Source organism: Caretta caretta, chromosome 3 (assembly GCF_965140235.1).
Source record: "Caretta caretta isolate rCarCar2 chromosome 3, rCarCar1.hap1, whole genome shotgun sequence".
Lineage (NCBI taxonomy): Eukaryota > Metazoa > Chordata > Testudines > Cheloniidae > Caretta > Caretta caretta.
Genome location: NC_134208.1, coordinates 29632996 through 29651469, shown reverse-complemented (window position 1 = coordinate 29651469; position 18474 = coordinate 29632996). Strand labels below are relative to the sequence as shown.

The following is an 18474-nucleotide window of genomic DNA, read 5'->3' as shown; positions in this document are numbered from 1 at the left end:
GCTTCCCCCAGCTGTGGTTAGTCCTGGTGATCCCTTGTAAGGGGCCTGATCCAACTCCTATTCAAACCAATGTGAATTGGATAGGGCCTAAATGGGTTTTTTATGATGCAGTTGGGGAAATGGAATAAGTTAAGCTGGTGAAGCCAGTTCTAACTGAAATCAGTTATCAGTATATCCCCGAGGAGTTGCGGAAGTTGATACAGTCAATGCAGCCATCCCAATGTACCAATTCCCCAACCACAGAGGCCAATATCTAGTCTACTCTATTATTCAGATATTGCACTTGTTATTGTGGTGGTTTCTGTGGGATTTAGAGTAAGGCCTTGTCTACACTACAAAGTTTTGCTGGCAAAAGTTATGCCACTTTAATTAAAGCGCTTTAATAAAAACCGCTATTGCATGTCCACACTAGCTCCTTGTGTTGGCAGAGCGCATCCACACTAGCAGCTCTTGCAGCAACACGGAGAACAGTGCACTGTGGTAGCTATTCCACTATGCAACTGGCCTCAGGGTGCTTTGGGAAGGGTTTGCAATGCCTCATGGGGCAGGTACAGGGTCACATGATGCAGGTTTCTCAATCCCATCGTTCCAGGGGCATCCTAGTAGATTGACAGCTGCTTTTTTTAACTCAAGTGTGTGAGGGAGAGGAGAGTGGTGTGTCTGGTTCTGGGGAGACAGCAGGTTGACTGACCTATCCTGAGGCACATCAGCCCCCAGCTCTGCTTGGCACAGCAGTCTTTCCCAAAGCAGCCTACTCTGCCTGCCTGCCTGCCTATGGTTCTGTGATTCCCTGCGAGTTCTCCCACAGCCTCCTCAGCTGTGGGGAGCAGCTCTGAGCTCTCCATGCTGAGGAATGTCAAAGCAGCACACAGTGTCATCCCCCACCCACTCCTACACACACACGCTGCTCCTTGCAGCGGCAGCCTGCCTACCCCTGTGTCCCTAGTGCAGGGCAGAACAGGAGCATTCCAATGATTTGCTCTTTGTTCTCCAAACGGAACAGCATGCTCAGCTGTCAGACACTTCCCCGGGCTTTGATAGGGAGGGGCGCATGCTTGCAGGGCAGCAGAGATCAAAACAGTGAGCAGAGTGGTCACGGCGGGCATTGTGGGATACTGGCGAAAGCCAGTTCTACTGACAAAACAAACAGCAGTGTTTCTAAACTGACGCTTTGTCGCTTTAACTTTATGCCTCTCATTGAGGTGGCTTTATTTTGTCGGTAAAACAGCTGAGTTTTGCCACTAAAAGTAGCTTTCTAGTGTGTACAGTTTTGCCATGTAGACAAGGCCTAAGACAGTAGCATGCGCCTAGATCCACTGCTTTTGTGCTCCTGTTTGCTGAGGAAACAGAAGGGAGTACTTGCTCTCACATACCTACCCCTACCCTTGCAAAATAGCTTTTTATCATCCCCTTTGCTATGCTCTATTCAGCTGTACTGTGCATGTCTGATTTTCTGTAAATCATTTGTCATGTTTATCAGCTTTAGTAATGGGTCTGATCTTTGGCCTGATCATCCTTTCATGCCAATCCTAAATGGGCAGCTGGGGCTTCTCCTGGCATGGAGAAATCCATGAGTGACACAAAGCTGGCTAAGCTGGCTCTTTGCTAAACCTGCCCAAACCTCCCAGGTATAAGGGAGGTGTTGCAGGCAGATGGAGGTGTCTGGAGTACACTTGCTGTGCTCCGGAGAACCCTGCCAGCATAATGGCTCCTCAGGGGCCGTTACAAGCCAGTGTAATTTAGAAGATTCCTGAGGATGCTCTAAGGTGTGCCCTGGACTGAACCATCTCCTGATAGTTGTAGGAACTGGGGGGCAGAAAGGTGATGGAAAGCCACATCTTTTTTTCCACCAAAGCTGTGCTGCACTATCCCAGGGCACCCCTTGTTCTCGCCCAATGAGTTTAATGATGACCCCCTTCCCCATCCCCTCATTTTTTGTCAACACCAAGGCATCTATTTTAACCTTCTGAAGCAGCATCATGTGCTATTAAAGTGGCACCAGCTGCCCGGGCACTAAATGAAGTTAACTCATTAGGAATCCTATTGCAATGTTCTTACGCATCAGTGGAGCTGTTGCTCTCTTTAAACTGATGATGTCAGTTTATAACTATTGGGAAACACAGACACGACTTGCTCAGTAATGTGGGTGGTATGTTTTCTGTTTTTGAAGGTGGACTTATTTTCCCATTTGAATCAGCCTGAGTGTAACCAGAACCCACCCAGTGCCAGTGAGCACATGTCACCTGACGGCTTCACTGACTCACTGCAAAGGGACAGTACATTCCAGGCATGAACTCACGGGATCAAGTGAACTTTTCAACTTCAGCACTCTACGTATCTCAGGGGTCGGGCTGCGTACCTGAATGACTGCCCAATTCTTGTCACACCAGGGATCCCTGGAATTGGCTAGTAAAACTGCTGACTCAGTGTGGCCAGGGAATCGCTTGACCAGCAGCAGTCATTTGCGTGCTAACCCTTGTACATCTCTCAGTGTGTCTGTCCAGCTTCCTTGGACAGTGGGAACCACACACTTACACAGAAGGAAGATCTAGGGACAGTCTCTTTGTTCTGTGTTTGCACTGTGCCTATCCCACTGGGGTGCTGGCCCCTGACTGGTGCTCGTAGGAGCTACGGTAATACAAATAATACATAACAATAAAATAGAACATAAGCCTCACTGGTTGTTTTTTTCTTCTGTAAGCAACACACTGATGATGAGCTCTAATAATTAGGATAAAACCAACTGCATTTTGACTATCTGCACTGACTTTCATGTTGTGTTTGCCCGGTTTGTCACCTTCACGCCACTCCATGCTGTAGTGCTATTCAGAGGGGGCCGGCTCGGTGTCATACGGGCAGCACTCCCACACCTGGGGAGAGTGCTTTGGCCTAGGGGCAAGGAGAAGACATGCAGAGCAGGGAAATGAAAAGGGGACATAACTTCCGGAAAAGGAAGTAGTGGGATATTACAGAAAACACGTCACAACCTGGGCCAGAAGTACGTCTGTCACAGGTTGCCCAGGCAGTGTTATGGGTGGCACCGGTATTCATGTAATAGTGTATAAATCCCCATTCTGATTCACTTAATCCCACCATACCTCCAGAGGCCTGGAAGAGCCTGCCCTGACCTGAGGGGAAATGTAGGGACCCTTCATGGAAGGACACCCCACCTCTAGGGGCTAAGGGACCCTGAATACAACTGTGAAGGGAGGACTGAGGGAGGGAAAAGCTGAGCTGGTTGATCCAAGACTGAGGCTGACACCTCATGCCCCCACAGGGCTTGGGTGGGTGGATACAGTGGCAATGGGGACGACTGGTGCTCTGAGGCTGTTGTGAGGATTGAGTATTCTGCCTTCTTGAACCCTGGGAGACCACTTCGGGCAAAGCCTCATCAGATGTTCCACAATCAATGTTTCTACCCATCTCTACTGCAGCGTAGTCTTCGGTGGTTCCTTCATTGGCCAAAGCACTGAAGCCAATCTCCAGCTCTGATGCTCTGCTCACTTACACCACTTTTACTCCAGTGTCATTCCGTTGCCTGTAATGGAGTTACTTCTGCTTAAACTCTGCTTCAGCAAGATGCTTAAACATGTGCCTGACTTTAAGCACATGAACAACAAGGAGTCCGGTGACACCTTGAAGACTGACAGATTTATTTGGGCATAAGCTTTCATGGGTAAAAAAGCCACTTCTTTAGATGCATCCAAAGAAGTGGTTTATTACCCACGAAAGCTTATGCCCAAATAAATCTGTCAGTCTTTAAGGTGCCACCAGACTCCTTGTTGTTTTTGTGGATACAGACTAACATGGCTACCCCCGATACTTTAAGCATATGAATACCCCTGCTGAAGTTAATAGAACTACCAATATAGTTAAAGTTGGGCACCTCACTGAATTGGGGCTGTACACTGGTAGAAGCAGAGAAACAAGCTCCTTATGTTCAATTCTTTATAAGAATACATTGGATATTTTGTATTATGAGCACTAGTGACATTGTGAATGGTCAGACTTGTTTCAACAATAACAAATTTCAGCACAGTTGAAACATTTTGTCCATTTCCACTGAATTGATAGCACTTTTGGTCAACATCATGAAATCTTTGGCATCATCATCATAATAAGGGGTGCAAAAGTATGGTCCTCTTTGGTCAGCTGGAAATAAAGCATGAGCCACTCGATCTCTGTGTTTGCCTTCTGCGGGAATTTCTTCACATAAGGAGGATTATATTACAGGTATTACACAAAGAAAGAGCAAAATGAGAACAAATATGCTACAGCTTGGGTTAAGCAAATAGTTTTGCTGTCACTGTGCAGGCTCCTTTTTTAAGCCTCTTGGTCCTCCGAGCTAGTTTTAAAATAGATCATATTTGCATGGAGTATTAGGAAGTGTTTGTTTTTTCACTGAGCTGTTTACTCCTGTATTCCTCTGAGAATGGGTGTTCCCTTAAATTGCAAATCCCTGAATGAAAGCTGATTCAGAAGGAGTCCTGAAGACCTTTGTGACTTCATTATGCATGCAAACCTCCTCTCTTTCTCCACCCACACCCACAGTGGAGGCTGTGGCAGTATCCTCTGGCAAAGAAGGTAGGTCTCTGGTCTTGTCATCAAAGCCACTTCACCGGTAGCTACAGTAGGCTTGTAGTTCAGGAGTCCAGACCTTTCATTTCCATGGTGCAGCCAAGCCTAGGGAATGAAAAGCCCAAAGACATTCCTAAAGCCAGATATCCCATGTGACACAATTTGGCCTTAAGTACACCAACTATTTAAACTCTGGCACTGTTTCACCAACTTTGTCGTGGCTCAATCAGCAACAGGAGACTAGAGTAGACAAGGTACCACTCAGCGTTGTGTTTTGTTTTGTTTCTTGTTACTACTAAGCCCACATTGAGCAGCTGTAGGTAGCAAGGTGGTAGAAATACCAAATTGTCAATGCTGCTGTTCTCAAAATCTCCTGCTGGCGTGACCACCTGTGGAGCTGCACCCCTGATAAATCAATGGTGGGATATTTCCCCAAAGACAAGTGTGGACACAACACTAGATGGTGATTGATGTCAAAGATGGATACCAGTGTAAGTGATATGGACCGACCAATGACCCATGATGCAGTGGACTCAGGTTACTGAAGGAAAATATTGGGCTGGAAAGTGTGGAATAGCCTGACAAGAGAAATGATAGGAGGTCGATCATGTAAAATAGACTAGACTAGGCACTTGAATAACAAGTAAAACTCTATGGGCTCGTCTACACTGCCCGACATTTCAGACTACAGGTGGTGTAAATAGCAGTGTACACCAAAGTGCTGTTCTGTAACTCCCCATGTGGACAATGAGGGAGTCAACTAAAAGTGTCTTAATTTGTGGCACCATAGTCCTCTTCCAGTAGAACTATATTAACAGGAACTAGGAATCTTTTAGTTCACGCCTGCAATGTCCACACCTGGGAGTTACAGACAAGCATTTTGGTGTGCACTGCTTTCCAAACCCCCATGCTCTGTCCTGCAGTGCAGTGTAGACGTAGCCTGTTTTCTGGTTTTTTTTTTTTTGCCTAATTTACAATTAGATTTTTTTTGTACACACACACACACAAGCAAGTAAAGACCACAGAATTTGCACCTGTTTTTCTTTTGCTTCACTTACTATATTCTTCCCCAATTGACATGTCTTTAAAGATTTCCAAAACATATTCATGTATGCAGATACTAAATTTGTGTCACCGCTCTTCAATGAGCTGAAATACTGGTGGCCGAGAACTTTAGCAAACGAGGGCAGAGGCCCTCCTGTTGCTGTGAATGTCTGTTTCAATAGTCAGCAGAGCTGTACTGTATTTTGATTGGTTCACATCGATCACCTTCCTTTTCTCAGAAATAGCACTGCACAGGACACAACTGTAGTGAGAGAAATACATCACATGAGCTGGAACTCTCATCAGGCTGTGGGCTTCCTCCTCCTCCTTGCTTCCCAGGCTTTGGCTGGGCTTATTGTCAAGTTTTTAAGTTTTCCCAGGTTCTCACCCGATATTTTTTATAATTCTTGTACTTTCCTTTTTCAAAAATGTTGAGATTTGGTTTTAATCATCTAGTATTATTTATAGAGTATTTAAATAATAAACAATACTTACATCTCTATAGTTCCTTCCATCCAAGGAACTCAAAGCTCCTTGCAAACATTAATAAACTCATTTTAATGCTACCACTCTGATTTGATACTTTCACTTGTCTAAAATGTTTTTGTTTCCCTCTAGCTCCAAAAATGGCTTGTTACTACCCTTCCAAACTTTCCACACAGTCAAGTTCTAAACACTTCTGGACATACTCTATTGCAGGAAAATAGGATTAATTAAGCAAAGTAATTAACAATTATTGTATCTATTTACAGCAGTTACACTGTACTTTTAAGCAGTTTGCCTTCTGGTGTCTAGTCGCAGCATAGTGACAACATAAGAGTCCTAAACTTCACCATTGTGACAGATGGTTTTTCTTAGCTCTACACTATGTAGAGGATTTTAAGTCCAAATTTGCATGTTTGTTTGATTTATTCAGTCATTCTGCCTGTGTTTGTAGCAATGGATTTTTCTCAGAATGGCACCTCAACTGCGATTTTTTCAGAAAAGTCTGAAGAAAATTGTTCAAGCTGATTTTGAGTTATAGAGCAATAAAAATTACCCTGAATATGGACCACTCAATAATAATTCCATGGTTAAGTTTGCTCCCAGAGTTCCAATAAAAACCCTATATTCATTACCATGATAACTTTGCATGGACTAGGTATTTTTGTGATTACTTTCAAGGTATACTAAACAGCTGGGGGGCAAAAAGAAAAGGAGGACTTGTGGCACCTTAGAGACTAACCCATTTATTTGAGCATGAGCTTTCGTGAGCTACAGCTCACGAAAGCTCATGCTCAAATAAATGGGTTAGTCTCTAAGGTGCCACAAGTCCTCCTTTTCTTTTTGCGAATACAGACTAACACGGCTGTTCCTCTGAAATCTGGGGGACAGAGGGCATTGGAAAGTTTGAAGACAATTGATCAAATAATTTTTAGCCACAGTTGCTTAAATATGACATTTAAATTGTGCAAAGTGGCTAATATTTTACATTTCTCTAATTACCAAAAGCTTGATTGTAAAACTTTAGACCTTCAATACAGTTAAATAGCTCAGAAATCAAAAGCTAGTGAAACAAACAGGTTAATTCAAAATGAAAAAAGATATTAACAAAAATTAGGCTTGCGGTTTGATGCAGTGGCAAGTGCTTTACAATGCTTGCATCACCCAACAGATGGTTGAGAAAGCTCTTCATGACATGGCAAAACAAATTAAAATCTGCACTAAAGGCAGGGAACTACTAGTAGCGTGTAGCTTCTTGCCTGATGTTTCCTGAAAATAGGCATCCGTTTCCTGAGTTCTTCTGAATCTAACAGTCTGTGAATAAGGGGTTGCCTGGGAAAGGGAGTGGAGGTGGCAGTGAAAGAAGGAAAGGAAGGTTGTCCCAGATGGCATCAATGGAAAAGCAGAAGGACTTGGGGGCCGCACCCTTTGTTCCTAAATAAATAGGGAGGGATTAATTATTAGCACAGTTTTAAATGACCTGATTACTTCATGAATGAATCATTTTGTTTATTGCATCTATTGTCAGAAAAGTACTGAATTACTCAGTGTCAGTGTCCAGACGACATCATACAGTCACTACATTGCACTGATGTCTGAAACAGTTGAATCAGAAATTAGGGCTGAAAAGGCCTATTAGGTCATTTAGCCCATCCCTTGGCTAGTGCAGCATTATTTCCTACAGTATATGTACATACTTTCTCATTATTATTAGTGCAGCATTATTTCCTACAGTATATGTACATACTTTCAAAAAATCATGTATGTTTCCTTACAAAATATTGCTCCCTAGCTCCAAACTACATCCACTCATGCTACCCTCAGTAAATATTCGCCTTCTTTTACACACTTCACTAGATCACCAAATCACACTCAGAACCAGATGATGGGGTCCTTGTACACCTATCTATAAGGTGTAGGAAAAGAAGCTTCATGATCAAGGGGAATTTATATCTGAGTGACATAGGCTGGTGGTCTCATGCTGCCAGCACTGAAACATCCTTGGAATTTCTAAATATTGTAGATGAGAATTTCCCAACTCAGAAGGTGTTGCATCCAAATTGGGGGAATTTTATATTATATCTTGTCGCAACAGATAAAGAGGAACCGATTACAGAACTAAAAAATAATGGCTTGAGTCTTGATCACATTTATAATGTGCAAACATAATAAAGTCCATACAAGTTACATACATACTCGGTGTTTTAAAAAGGGGCCACTTTCACAAAGCTGAAAATAATTGTGAGCCAAATCAAATGGGAAGAAGAATTTAACCAGAAAAATGTGAATGATCATTGGGAATTGTTTAACACTTTGACATTTGGTTTCTTGGCTAGATTCTAATTTGGGTAGCTACATTCTGTGGTCTCAAAATCCCTCATGCAGTTTTGTGTGGCAGAGGACTGCAGTGTGGCTGGATAGCTTATGTGAACCACTGTCCTCTACTGGATGGAACAAACTATGGTCAGTTGAGAAATACATACCCTATAAATGGTTTGTTGGAAACATGAAGACGATAAACTGCAATTAGGACACCAAGTAGGGATTTTCTGTAGTCTTGGGAGAAACAGAACAAGAGTGTGAGATACATGGGAACACTGATAAGGGTCTATAGACAGGCCAGGAGGGAAGGGACATGGCCAGGATGTCTACAACCTAAGATCTACTGGATTCATTCCCTGGTTGGGAGGCGGGGAGGCATAAGAAACTGTGGTTACTAATATACCGTATGAACTGTCATATCTGGGGCCAGCTAAACAGGTGCTCTACTGACAGGCCAGAGGGAACATCACTACCAGACCAAAGTGAATAGGAAAACTGTCTTTTTAAAATTCTACCAGCAAACAGACAAAGTGTTCCAGCAGCTTGTCCCACCCCCATTATTCCTAGCTCAAATCTGGCCCATTACCTCATACGTGCCTCCAGAACGTTTATACAGCACTATGGAAACAGGTGCAATCGACAAAATGACAAAGGGCTCCATTCACAAAATTAAAGGCTTGTTCACGTTTCCCTTGTGTGAAACAAAGCCTCCTGCTGTTTTGCTCCTGATCCCATGCACAGACTCAGCAAGTGCTAAAACCCGTGCCCAGATTCACATGAAAAACAGATGAATATAGAGAAATGCCCCTTTTCTTATTTTACATGCCCCAGCAAGCTTCCATAAGGCATTTGTGCTTTGCCTATGATAAAATTTACTAGAGACTGAATATATAAACAAACAGTGCACTGTGTTATTTCAAGAACAGTACAACTAAGTATCGGCATTACAGTGATGAATTCTTTTGTTACATCAGGATGCTATGGTGCTTGGGGATGTCACAAACCTCTCAAGCTTGTAAACATAAACACTGATCTAGGTTTAGCTCAGCTGTTTGGCCTGTTTGACCAGAGTGTATGTCCCTAAGTCACCTGATATTTCTCAAGATGTCTTGTTTTTCCTTCTACAATCTTAAAGGCACTGGCTCAAAATCACCCCCTGGTGTAACTGCACTGATGCCAAGGGAATTGCAGCAGGGATGAATTTGGTCCACACTGTTTATAAAATAGCACAGGGAAAATAAATGTATTCTCCAGATTGGCTACATAAGGCCAGATCCTCTGCTGGTGTAAATTGATATGGTTCTGTTGACTTCAGTAGTGTTACACCAGCTTACACCTGTGGAGGTTCTAGTCCAGAACCTGAATATAAAAGGTTTGACGATTACTGTGTTTAGAAACAGCCTGGTTCACTTATTTGCACCAACTGACTTGAAGAAAATAACCTTTTCTGAGATGATCTGTTTCATGTAGTTATTTGTCATTTTCACCCTACTCCACCTCACCAAGGTCGCTTTGTCCCCCTTCCTCAGATCGGCTCTGCTGTGGGAGTTCTTCCTGCCTTCCACTGGCTAATCCTCACTCTTGCCAGTGGCTCTGCAGCTCTTTCTTCTCTGTACTCCCCAAAGTTTCCAGGAAGGGATAGCTGCATTTTGTGTGTATGTGTGTGAATGGAGGCGTATGAGTGTGTGCATGTTGGGGGATGGGGGGGGGGGGGCGGGGAAGGATCCCTGAGGGCTGGAAAGCTGTAAAATTGTTTTTAAAGTTATTGACAGACAGGTGAGCCATGGGCAAAAGGTTTATAAAGATTTTAAATGCTATAGTACCAGGTACGCGTACAGTACATCCGGCTCACTCATTTCCTGTGCTGCCCTGTATACCTGGTATGTAATAGCATTCTATTGACGCCACTGTTTAAAATGGCAGCCAAGAAACAAGCAGATGGATGTAGCAGGGAAGGTGTTAAGCCTTACAATTTAGCTGCATCTTCAAAATCACTGTATAACCAAAATGGTTTGGGGAGGATGAGGAAATGCTGACTATCACACACGAATAGATGTGTCATTCACAGATGTTTTAGTGAGCCATTTGAGCATTTTCTATCTGAGTGACTAATGCAGGGTCATGAAAGAGGAGGAAGGTTGACAAAATGAATTAAAATCTGGCCTAAGGGCAGGGAACTACTAGTAGATGGACACATTTCAAAGAACTAGGTATCTGATTTTATTGCTATGAAAATATGTAGGGATGTATTAAATATTGGTAGTTTCCTGCATGCTATATGGCATTAGCAGGACATCACCTATGTTACATATAGCATCCTTCCTACTCTTATTTTCCCCCACCTATAACACTCTTCTGATATAAATCTGCTTTGAAAACAATGACTAGAGGGAATGTTGTTGGATCCCCATGGAAGAACAGAGGTCAAGGGTTCCTGCCCCACACCACCATATCTGCCTATCTGTAGACTTTCCTTTTGAACAAGGACTGCACTACAGTTATCCTTGACTTTGTCACCTGGAGATTGGATTACTGCAGTATTCTTTACATAGGACTAGGTGTTAAAGCCATTCAGCTGCACCATTGTAGTGGATGGCAGGATGAGGGCCACCAGGACAAATTCTGCTTTGTCACACCTCTAATACTCCACAGAGTATTTATAGATTTCTCTCATGTCCATTAATCAATTTATCCTCACAACATACCAGTTGACAGGGGAGAGTTATTGCCTTTTCACAGGTTGGGAACTGAAAGATGGAGAGATCATGGCAAGCCCCTGGTCACAGAGGAATTCAGAGGAGGAGCTGGAAACAGAACCCTGATCTCTTGTGTCCCATTTTGCTGCCTTAAGCACAAAATCACTCTTCCTTGTCTGAAATCAAGAGAATTCCCATGGATTTACTCTGGTGTAGCTGAAGACAGAATCTGATGCATCATATCTTCTTTAAAATCATTCTTATTTCTATCTATTTCATTTTCTCAGCCTATTGAAATCTAGGTGGTGGGTTTATATCTTGACAAAGAGGGGAGCCAACAAGATTCCACTTGGCAGATGCGAAATTTCCCCACTAGTTGCGGTGCTGAATAATAATAATAATAATAATAAAATCTTTGCTTTAGTGTTGCTTTTGAAATGTAAGCTGGCTGGGATATAAGCCAAGCATTTTTTATGTTTGATTAAATCTTTGGTCCTAGATATCAAATAATATTCAACCACAATATTAAGCTACATGATTTTCGTATCTGAAAGTTACATTATTTGCTTGGACTTTTAAACGGATTGTCAACTGGTATTGAACTGTGCCCTTAAACTAGAGGCGGGGATCCCAGACTGCCACGTGATTGATACATCTGTATACACAGAATGTTTTCAGGACTGTGCCTACTTCATGTTTTTCATAGGATTTGAATTGGAAGGCAGTTGGTACTATTGTATGTACTATGTTGTACTCACTTGATTGCAACATACTGTTGACTTCTACTAATGAACAATTATGTTTGCCAGTGGCAATTCCTGCTACAGGGGTTCTGAAATGTGTTTACTTCATGGCTTGTCTAACTTATTAAGAACATTTTTTTTTTTACATTACTGCTGGTAAAAAGCACTAACCCATTAATAAGTACAGACATTTTTTTATTTTAAAAATAATTATACTCAACTGAACAGTGTTTTTAAGCTATTTAGGCCCCAGACTAGTCCAGTAGGTTCAGGACAGAGAAAGAGGACAGTAGGGGTGGATAAATATGCATGATTCAGGAACCACCCCTTGTATACTTGGTCCTGGGTTCTGGGTCAAGAAGCAGGCAGCCCCGGGCAAGCCACCGGCCTTCCCACCCTGGTCCCACCCGAGCCCCTAATGCACTCAGACATGCAAACAACTTCTCTGGAGTGGGCTACATGTGTAGGTGGCAATCTGCCACCCCAAAACTTCTCAGCTTTTGCAGAACTCAGTTCAGTGGCATGAGCCTTGTAGCCTAGCCCTATGGAGGCACAAACTGATCCACCACTTCACACAGCATGTAACCTTCTGGAGAATGGGGAAATAGGGCAGGGAGAGCTACGAAACAAGAGTGAAAAGAAAGTAACACCCCGAGATCACTTAAAAAAACCCAGAGAAGAAAAAGCTTGAGAAGGAAAAAAGAACTGTAGCAAAGGGGAGGGAAAGAAAATCAAGAGAGATGGCAGAAACTTTGTCCAGAAAAGGCAGTAGAAGGACACAGGGCATGGCCTCCCTGCCAATGCCTCTCAAACAGGGACAGGGCTCCACTAGACCAAGTCTGAACTCTCCCTCTCACAGGGGGCAATTATGAAGTTCACTAAGGTTTCAGAGTAACAGCCGTGTTAGTCTGTATTCGCAAAAAGAAAAGGAGTACTTGTGGCACCTTAGAGACTAACCAATTTATCTGAGCATAAGCTTTTGTGAGCTACAGCTCACGTCATCCGATGAAGTGAACTGTAGCTCACGAAAGCTTATGCTCAGATAAATTGGTTAGTCTCTAAGGTGCCACAAGTACTCCTTTTCTTTTTGCGAAGTTCATTAAAATTACTTATATTAGTATTCTCCATTCATTCAAAAGCATCATCAGCCAAATCAAGAATGGGTTTTATAGCTTCGTCTTCTTTTGTCTATAATACATGTTTTTTTTAATTCCCTGATTTTTGTATTAGATGCTGAGCTGGGTCTTTTAATCTTTACATGCTGTTTAAAAAAACCTTCTCTTTCCTATCATCTTGTATAGTGTTTTCACAGCATCAGGAGGAGAAGGCAGGCTTTATAGTTAAGGTGCAGGGACTGGTTGTTGAGAGATCTGCTTCTACTTCTGAAACAGACTTTCTGTGTAGCCTCGGGTAAATTATTTAATCTCTCTGTGCTTCAGTTTCATCACGTGGAAAATGAGGTTAATGAGGTTAATGAGATTAATACTACTTACTGACCTCACATGGATGTTCTGGGGTTCAGTACATTGATGCGAGAACATCATGTTGTAATCCTTAAATAGACGATTCCTCTGGAAGTGCAAGGTAGTATTATACACACCAAAGAGCTATTTGCCGAGCCACCACCTTCTCATCACTCAGATCCCTTCTAAAACTCACTTTCTATGTGGAGCAGGGTTCACTTGGAGGCCAGCAGGTCTAGTGGGCAGGCTGCGGCTTGTCTTTCTACCCACAAAGTCCTGGGATGGACTTGCCTGATGGTCAGTGGGCCCAGCAGTCAAACTGCAGTCCGTTGTTCCCCAAATGGGTCCTGCTTCGAGCAGGGGGTTGGACTAGATGACCTTCTGGGGTCCCTTCCAACCCTTATATTCTATGATTCTATGAAATGGAGGGGGAGGGGAAGGAAGAGGGACCCAGACTCTACCATTCCACCAGGTCCCAGCTCAAGGCCCAAGGGGGAGAGGGCATGGAGTGTCTCAGATGCCTCTTTCTGGTGCACCTGACCAGCTCTCCCTGGGCCACTTCCTACCCCCCGCCCTCCGCCTTCAGTTTGGGGCGTTGTTGTAGCCGTCATCCCTCACAACAGGGAGTGCAGGAGGGGAAAGTGTCAGGCCCCCTACTCTCCTGGTTGGGATCTTACCCACAGCCCAAACCCTTCCCCTGTGCTCACTGTCCCCAGAAGCTGCAAATGGACTACCTCCCTTCCAACAGCTTCTCCTTCACTTTCCCTGCTCCCGGTCACCCACAGGCTGTGTTATCCAAATATATGTATCTATCTATAATGTGTTTGTAATACCCATACATGTTTAATGGAATCTTTAAGAATGGCACCTACCCAGAATTGGGTGAACTTTTACTGTGACTCTTGTTCTTCTGTCTCTGATTCCCCCTATTGTTGTTTTTACTTGCGTAGGCATGTCCAAATTAGGTTCTTTAGGACAGGAATCATGTCATGCCTTTTTATTTGCTCTGGAAGGTTCCTAGCACACTTTTGGGCGTTGTATAACGAAATAATGTTATTAAAGGGTAATATTAATTTTTTTGAAAGCATTCATGCGTCAGAAACTTGCGAATTTGAATGTTTGCAGAACACACAAAGGCTGCAAACTCGGCTATGTTTGATTTTGAATTAATATTGATGGAAAAATGTTGTAAAGGATTTGCTCAGCTTCAGTTAACACCACATTTATGGATCCCATATGATTAGTGCCTTTCCTTCCAGTCCCTTTTCCCTTCTTTTTTAGTGGATTCCCTCATTTCTATTAATCTCTTTCAAAGTGGGAGGCTTTTAAATATTTTGACTACGTTTTAATTCATTTTATCATGTTTTGCTGTAGTGTGCTTTATACATGAAATGATTATTTTCTACACTAATTTAAAAATATTACTCCTGCAGAAGAAGTCCAAGCTATAGATGCTGTTTGCAACCCTAAGACTCTGAGTCTGCAAATGCTAACATATCTGCTTAAGTTTACACAGTATGAGACGTACCATCATAGTTTTGCCACTGCCACTAATGGGGTCAGGATTTCACCTACAGTCCATAAAATTAAGTGAATACATCAATCCTTGTAGGATCAGGGGCTAAGTTTATTGAACCACACTAATGCTTACGCTGATCAGAACCCTGAAGGACTAAATGTGAGTTCTTTCCTTGTTTTTTGTTTTTTTTTTATTATGTGTGCCAACCTACCAAGACAATGAAGAGTGGACCAAGACAGGGAGAAAACTATGAACTGTGGAATAAGCAGCAATCCAACACACCAGCTGAATAAACATTAACAACATTTTTGCATTTGATCTTTAGGACATGTAGGGCTAAATGCCATGGATGGATGCCTAGATGATGGGGGGGGGGGCGGTGAGCTAGGGTGCCAGGAACCTTTCCCACTCTCTTGTATTCCTGTGCTGGGGCTAGACACAGTCCTCGGGTTCAATTCTGTGCTGCACCTCCTGGAGGCACAGAACACAAGGTGCAACCCTGGGGGATGAGGGGCAGAGATGGCTTTACATCACCTTTGCACCCTCTGGTTTCTGGGCTGCTCCAAGGGGACTGAAATACCTATGGCAGTCCTATGCTGTGCCTGCTTTGGGGGAATTCTTCCTTGCCCCCTTGGGGTGCATTAGTGGCCCCTATATTCTGCCAGAGCAGTGAATGTGGGCTGGGCTGGAGGAATGAATCTGTTCCCTATTGTCCTCAAATGGGATGCAAAAGCAAAGCATGTGGGTTCACAGCTTGGCCTCTACCCTTTGCACTGGCCAGAGCACCCTACAAAAGAGTAGGGTGTCTGATCAGGCCAGAGGTCCAGCGCTCCCAGGTACTCTGACTTGTGTGGCACATTGCCATTGTACACTGGTTGCGAAAATTGACTTCTAGAGCTAGGGAAAAAAGCAGAAGTTTTTGAAACTTGTTTTCAATGTAGCTAAAAGGTTATAATGGACACGATGGCAATATAAGTGTCTTACACCCCATGAAAGATGCAGGAGGAGACGTGTATTACAGCAGAGAGACTCCAAAGAGAGTTCGTTGATGCACGGATGTGCCAACCCATTTTAATTGCTAAGTTTTATTTCTCACCATTTCTCTTTGTTTATTTTCTTTTAGATTCCACTGATGAGGGATCCTGGCTGGATCCGAAATGTTTGGACTCGTAACTTGAACGTGAGTGTGATTTCAATTGTTACCGCTATTTATTTTAACTGTAGTACCTACAGGTGGGGCTGGCGCTGGGCCTTGTGTGGCTCAGTCTGCAGTAAGATGCACAGGTCCACATTCAGCTCCTGCCCCAGCTTCCATTATCCCAACACCCCATATCCCAACATAGCTGTCTGCATGAGATACCAACACCTCCCTGCTGGTTGGTGAGGCTGTGCAAAAACGGGTGACCCCCTAATGTGATTGTCACTAGCAGGGGAGGGGAAAATGGCAGCAGCAGGGAAACTTTGAAGAACTTGCCCTGAGAGAGGAGAATAGAATCAGACACGAGAACCATTGAACAGGGATGATGTGGGGAGAGTTCCACTTCACAGGCGTGGTTAGGGCCACCATTGCATTGCCATTACAAGGAGCGATGCGTTAAAACAGGAAGATCGAAGCAACAACGGAAGAATTCTGTCAGTGTCTTTCGAATATATTTCTTAAGAAAAATAAAATGCTGCCGGGAAATACTCTCACTGTGGTTGAGGGGCAGGAAGCTTAGAGGCAGGACTGTCTGAAATCTGGTATGGGAAGTCCATGACCCAGAGCTACTAGGGAACAACTCTGCTCTCGGGTGTTGTGGCTGACTCATCTTTGTCTCACGATGCTCCTTCTGTGCAGGCCAGATGGCTTGTACAGCCCAGCAGCCTTTTTGTTTAGACAGGACAGATTGGGGTCAGGATTTCAATTTACACCAGTTGATGATTTAGCCCTATATGTTTAATCTGGGATTGACAATGGAATGAAGATGCTGTGGACAGGTGGATGACTGGAATAGACAGAAAGAAAGCTTAAGGTGGACCAGAGCTGGAATGGGTTAGATTTGGACCTTCATCTCAGTGGATGAGCTAGGTAAACAAAGCAATGACCTGGGAATCCAAAACTCCTGCAGAACAACAGTCAGGAAAAGAGCTCAGATGCTAGAGAGAAGCTCAGACGATACTGTAGCTTCTGGAAATCAGATTACTGGTAACTAAAGAAAGTCTGAATCAATGCTCCAGATCTAACCTCTTCACCCCAAAAGTGAAGTAAGTTTCTGGAAAAATGTGGATCTGCAGCCAGATGAGATTCCAAACCTTCCAACACAATCTCACCTGCACTTGTGATATGCACCCATATTCAGTGGTGAGCTGGAGCCGGTTCGCACCGGTTCGCATGAACCAGTTGTTAAATTTTGAAGCTGGTTTAGAACCAGTTGTTAAAGGGGTGGGCAAACTCCAGCCCGCAGGACTGTCCTGTCCGGCCTGCCTGAGCTCTCAGCTGGGGAGGCTCCCCTGAGAATCCCTTTTTAATTTTTACTCACCTGGCAGCACTCCGGGTCTTTGGCGGCTGGTCCTTCACTCGCTCCAGGTCTCTGGCGGCACTTCGGCGGCGGGTCCTTCAGTACCGCCGAAGAGCCGGAGCGACTGAAAGACCTGCCGCCGAAGACCCAGAGTGACTGAAGGAACCGGTTCTTCAGCTTTTGGCAGCTCATCACTGCCCATATTTGTTTGTTCTATAAGAATGGAGAATTTATTTCTGCTATTCTGCACACTGAAATACTGTACTCCAAGTGTAGTTATCAATGGTTTGCTGTCAAACTGGGAGAGAATATCTAGTGAGGTCCCACAAGGGTCAGTCCAGTACTATTCAATATTTTCATTATTGACTTGGATAATGGAGTGCAAAGCATAAAATTTGCAGATGATATAAAGCTGGGAGGGGTTGCAAACACTTTGCAGGACAGGATTAGAATTAAAAATGACCCTGGTAAATTGGAGAATTGGTCTGAATTCAACAAGATGAAATTCAATCAAGACAAATGCAAAGTACTTTACTTAGGAAGGAAAAATCAAATGCAACTACAAAATAGGGAATAACTGGCTAATTTGTAGTACCGCAGAAAAGGATCTGGGGGTTATAGTGGATCACAAATTGAAGATCAGTCAACAATATGATGCTGTTGCAAAAACAGCTATCATCATTCTGGAGTGTATTAACAGAGTGTTGTAGGTAAGACACAGGAGGGAATTGTCCTGCTCTACTCGGCACTGGTGAGGCCTCAACTGGAGTACTGTATTCAGTTCTGGGCACCACACTTAAAGATGTGGACAAACTGGAGAGGAGAGCTACAAAAATGATAAAAGGTTAAAAAATCCTGGGCATGTTTAGTCTTGAGAAAAGAAGACTGCAGGCGGGCATACCTGATAACAGTCTTCAAATATGCGAAGGGCTGATTAATTGTTCTCCATGTCCACTGTAGGTAGGATAGGAAGTAATGGGCTTAATCTGCAGCAAGGGAGATTTGGTTAGAAAAACTTCCTAACTATAAATGTAGATAAGCTCCAGAATAGGCTTCCAAGGGAGATTGTGGAATCCTCGTCATTGGAGGTGTTTAAGAATAGGCTGGACAAACATCTGTCAGGGATGG

At 43.5% G+C, this 18474-nt stretch overlaps 1 protein-coding gene across 4 annotated transcripts in view; it reads left to right on the top strand.

Moving 5' to 3' along the window:
* Window positions 1-18474, top strand: part of LPIN1 (lipin 1) — a 106927-nt gene that overhangs the window by 15652 nt on the left and 72801 nt on the right. For all 4 annotated transcript variants that reach the window (XM_048845530.2, XM_048845532.2, XM_048845531.2 and 1 more), the window contains exon 2: window positions 15972-16028. In XM_048845530.2, the coding sequence (XP_048701487.1) occupies window positions 15972-16028 (57 nt within the window). The remainder of the gene's footprint in view (window positions 1-15971; window positions 16029-18474) is intronic.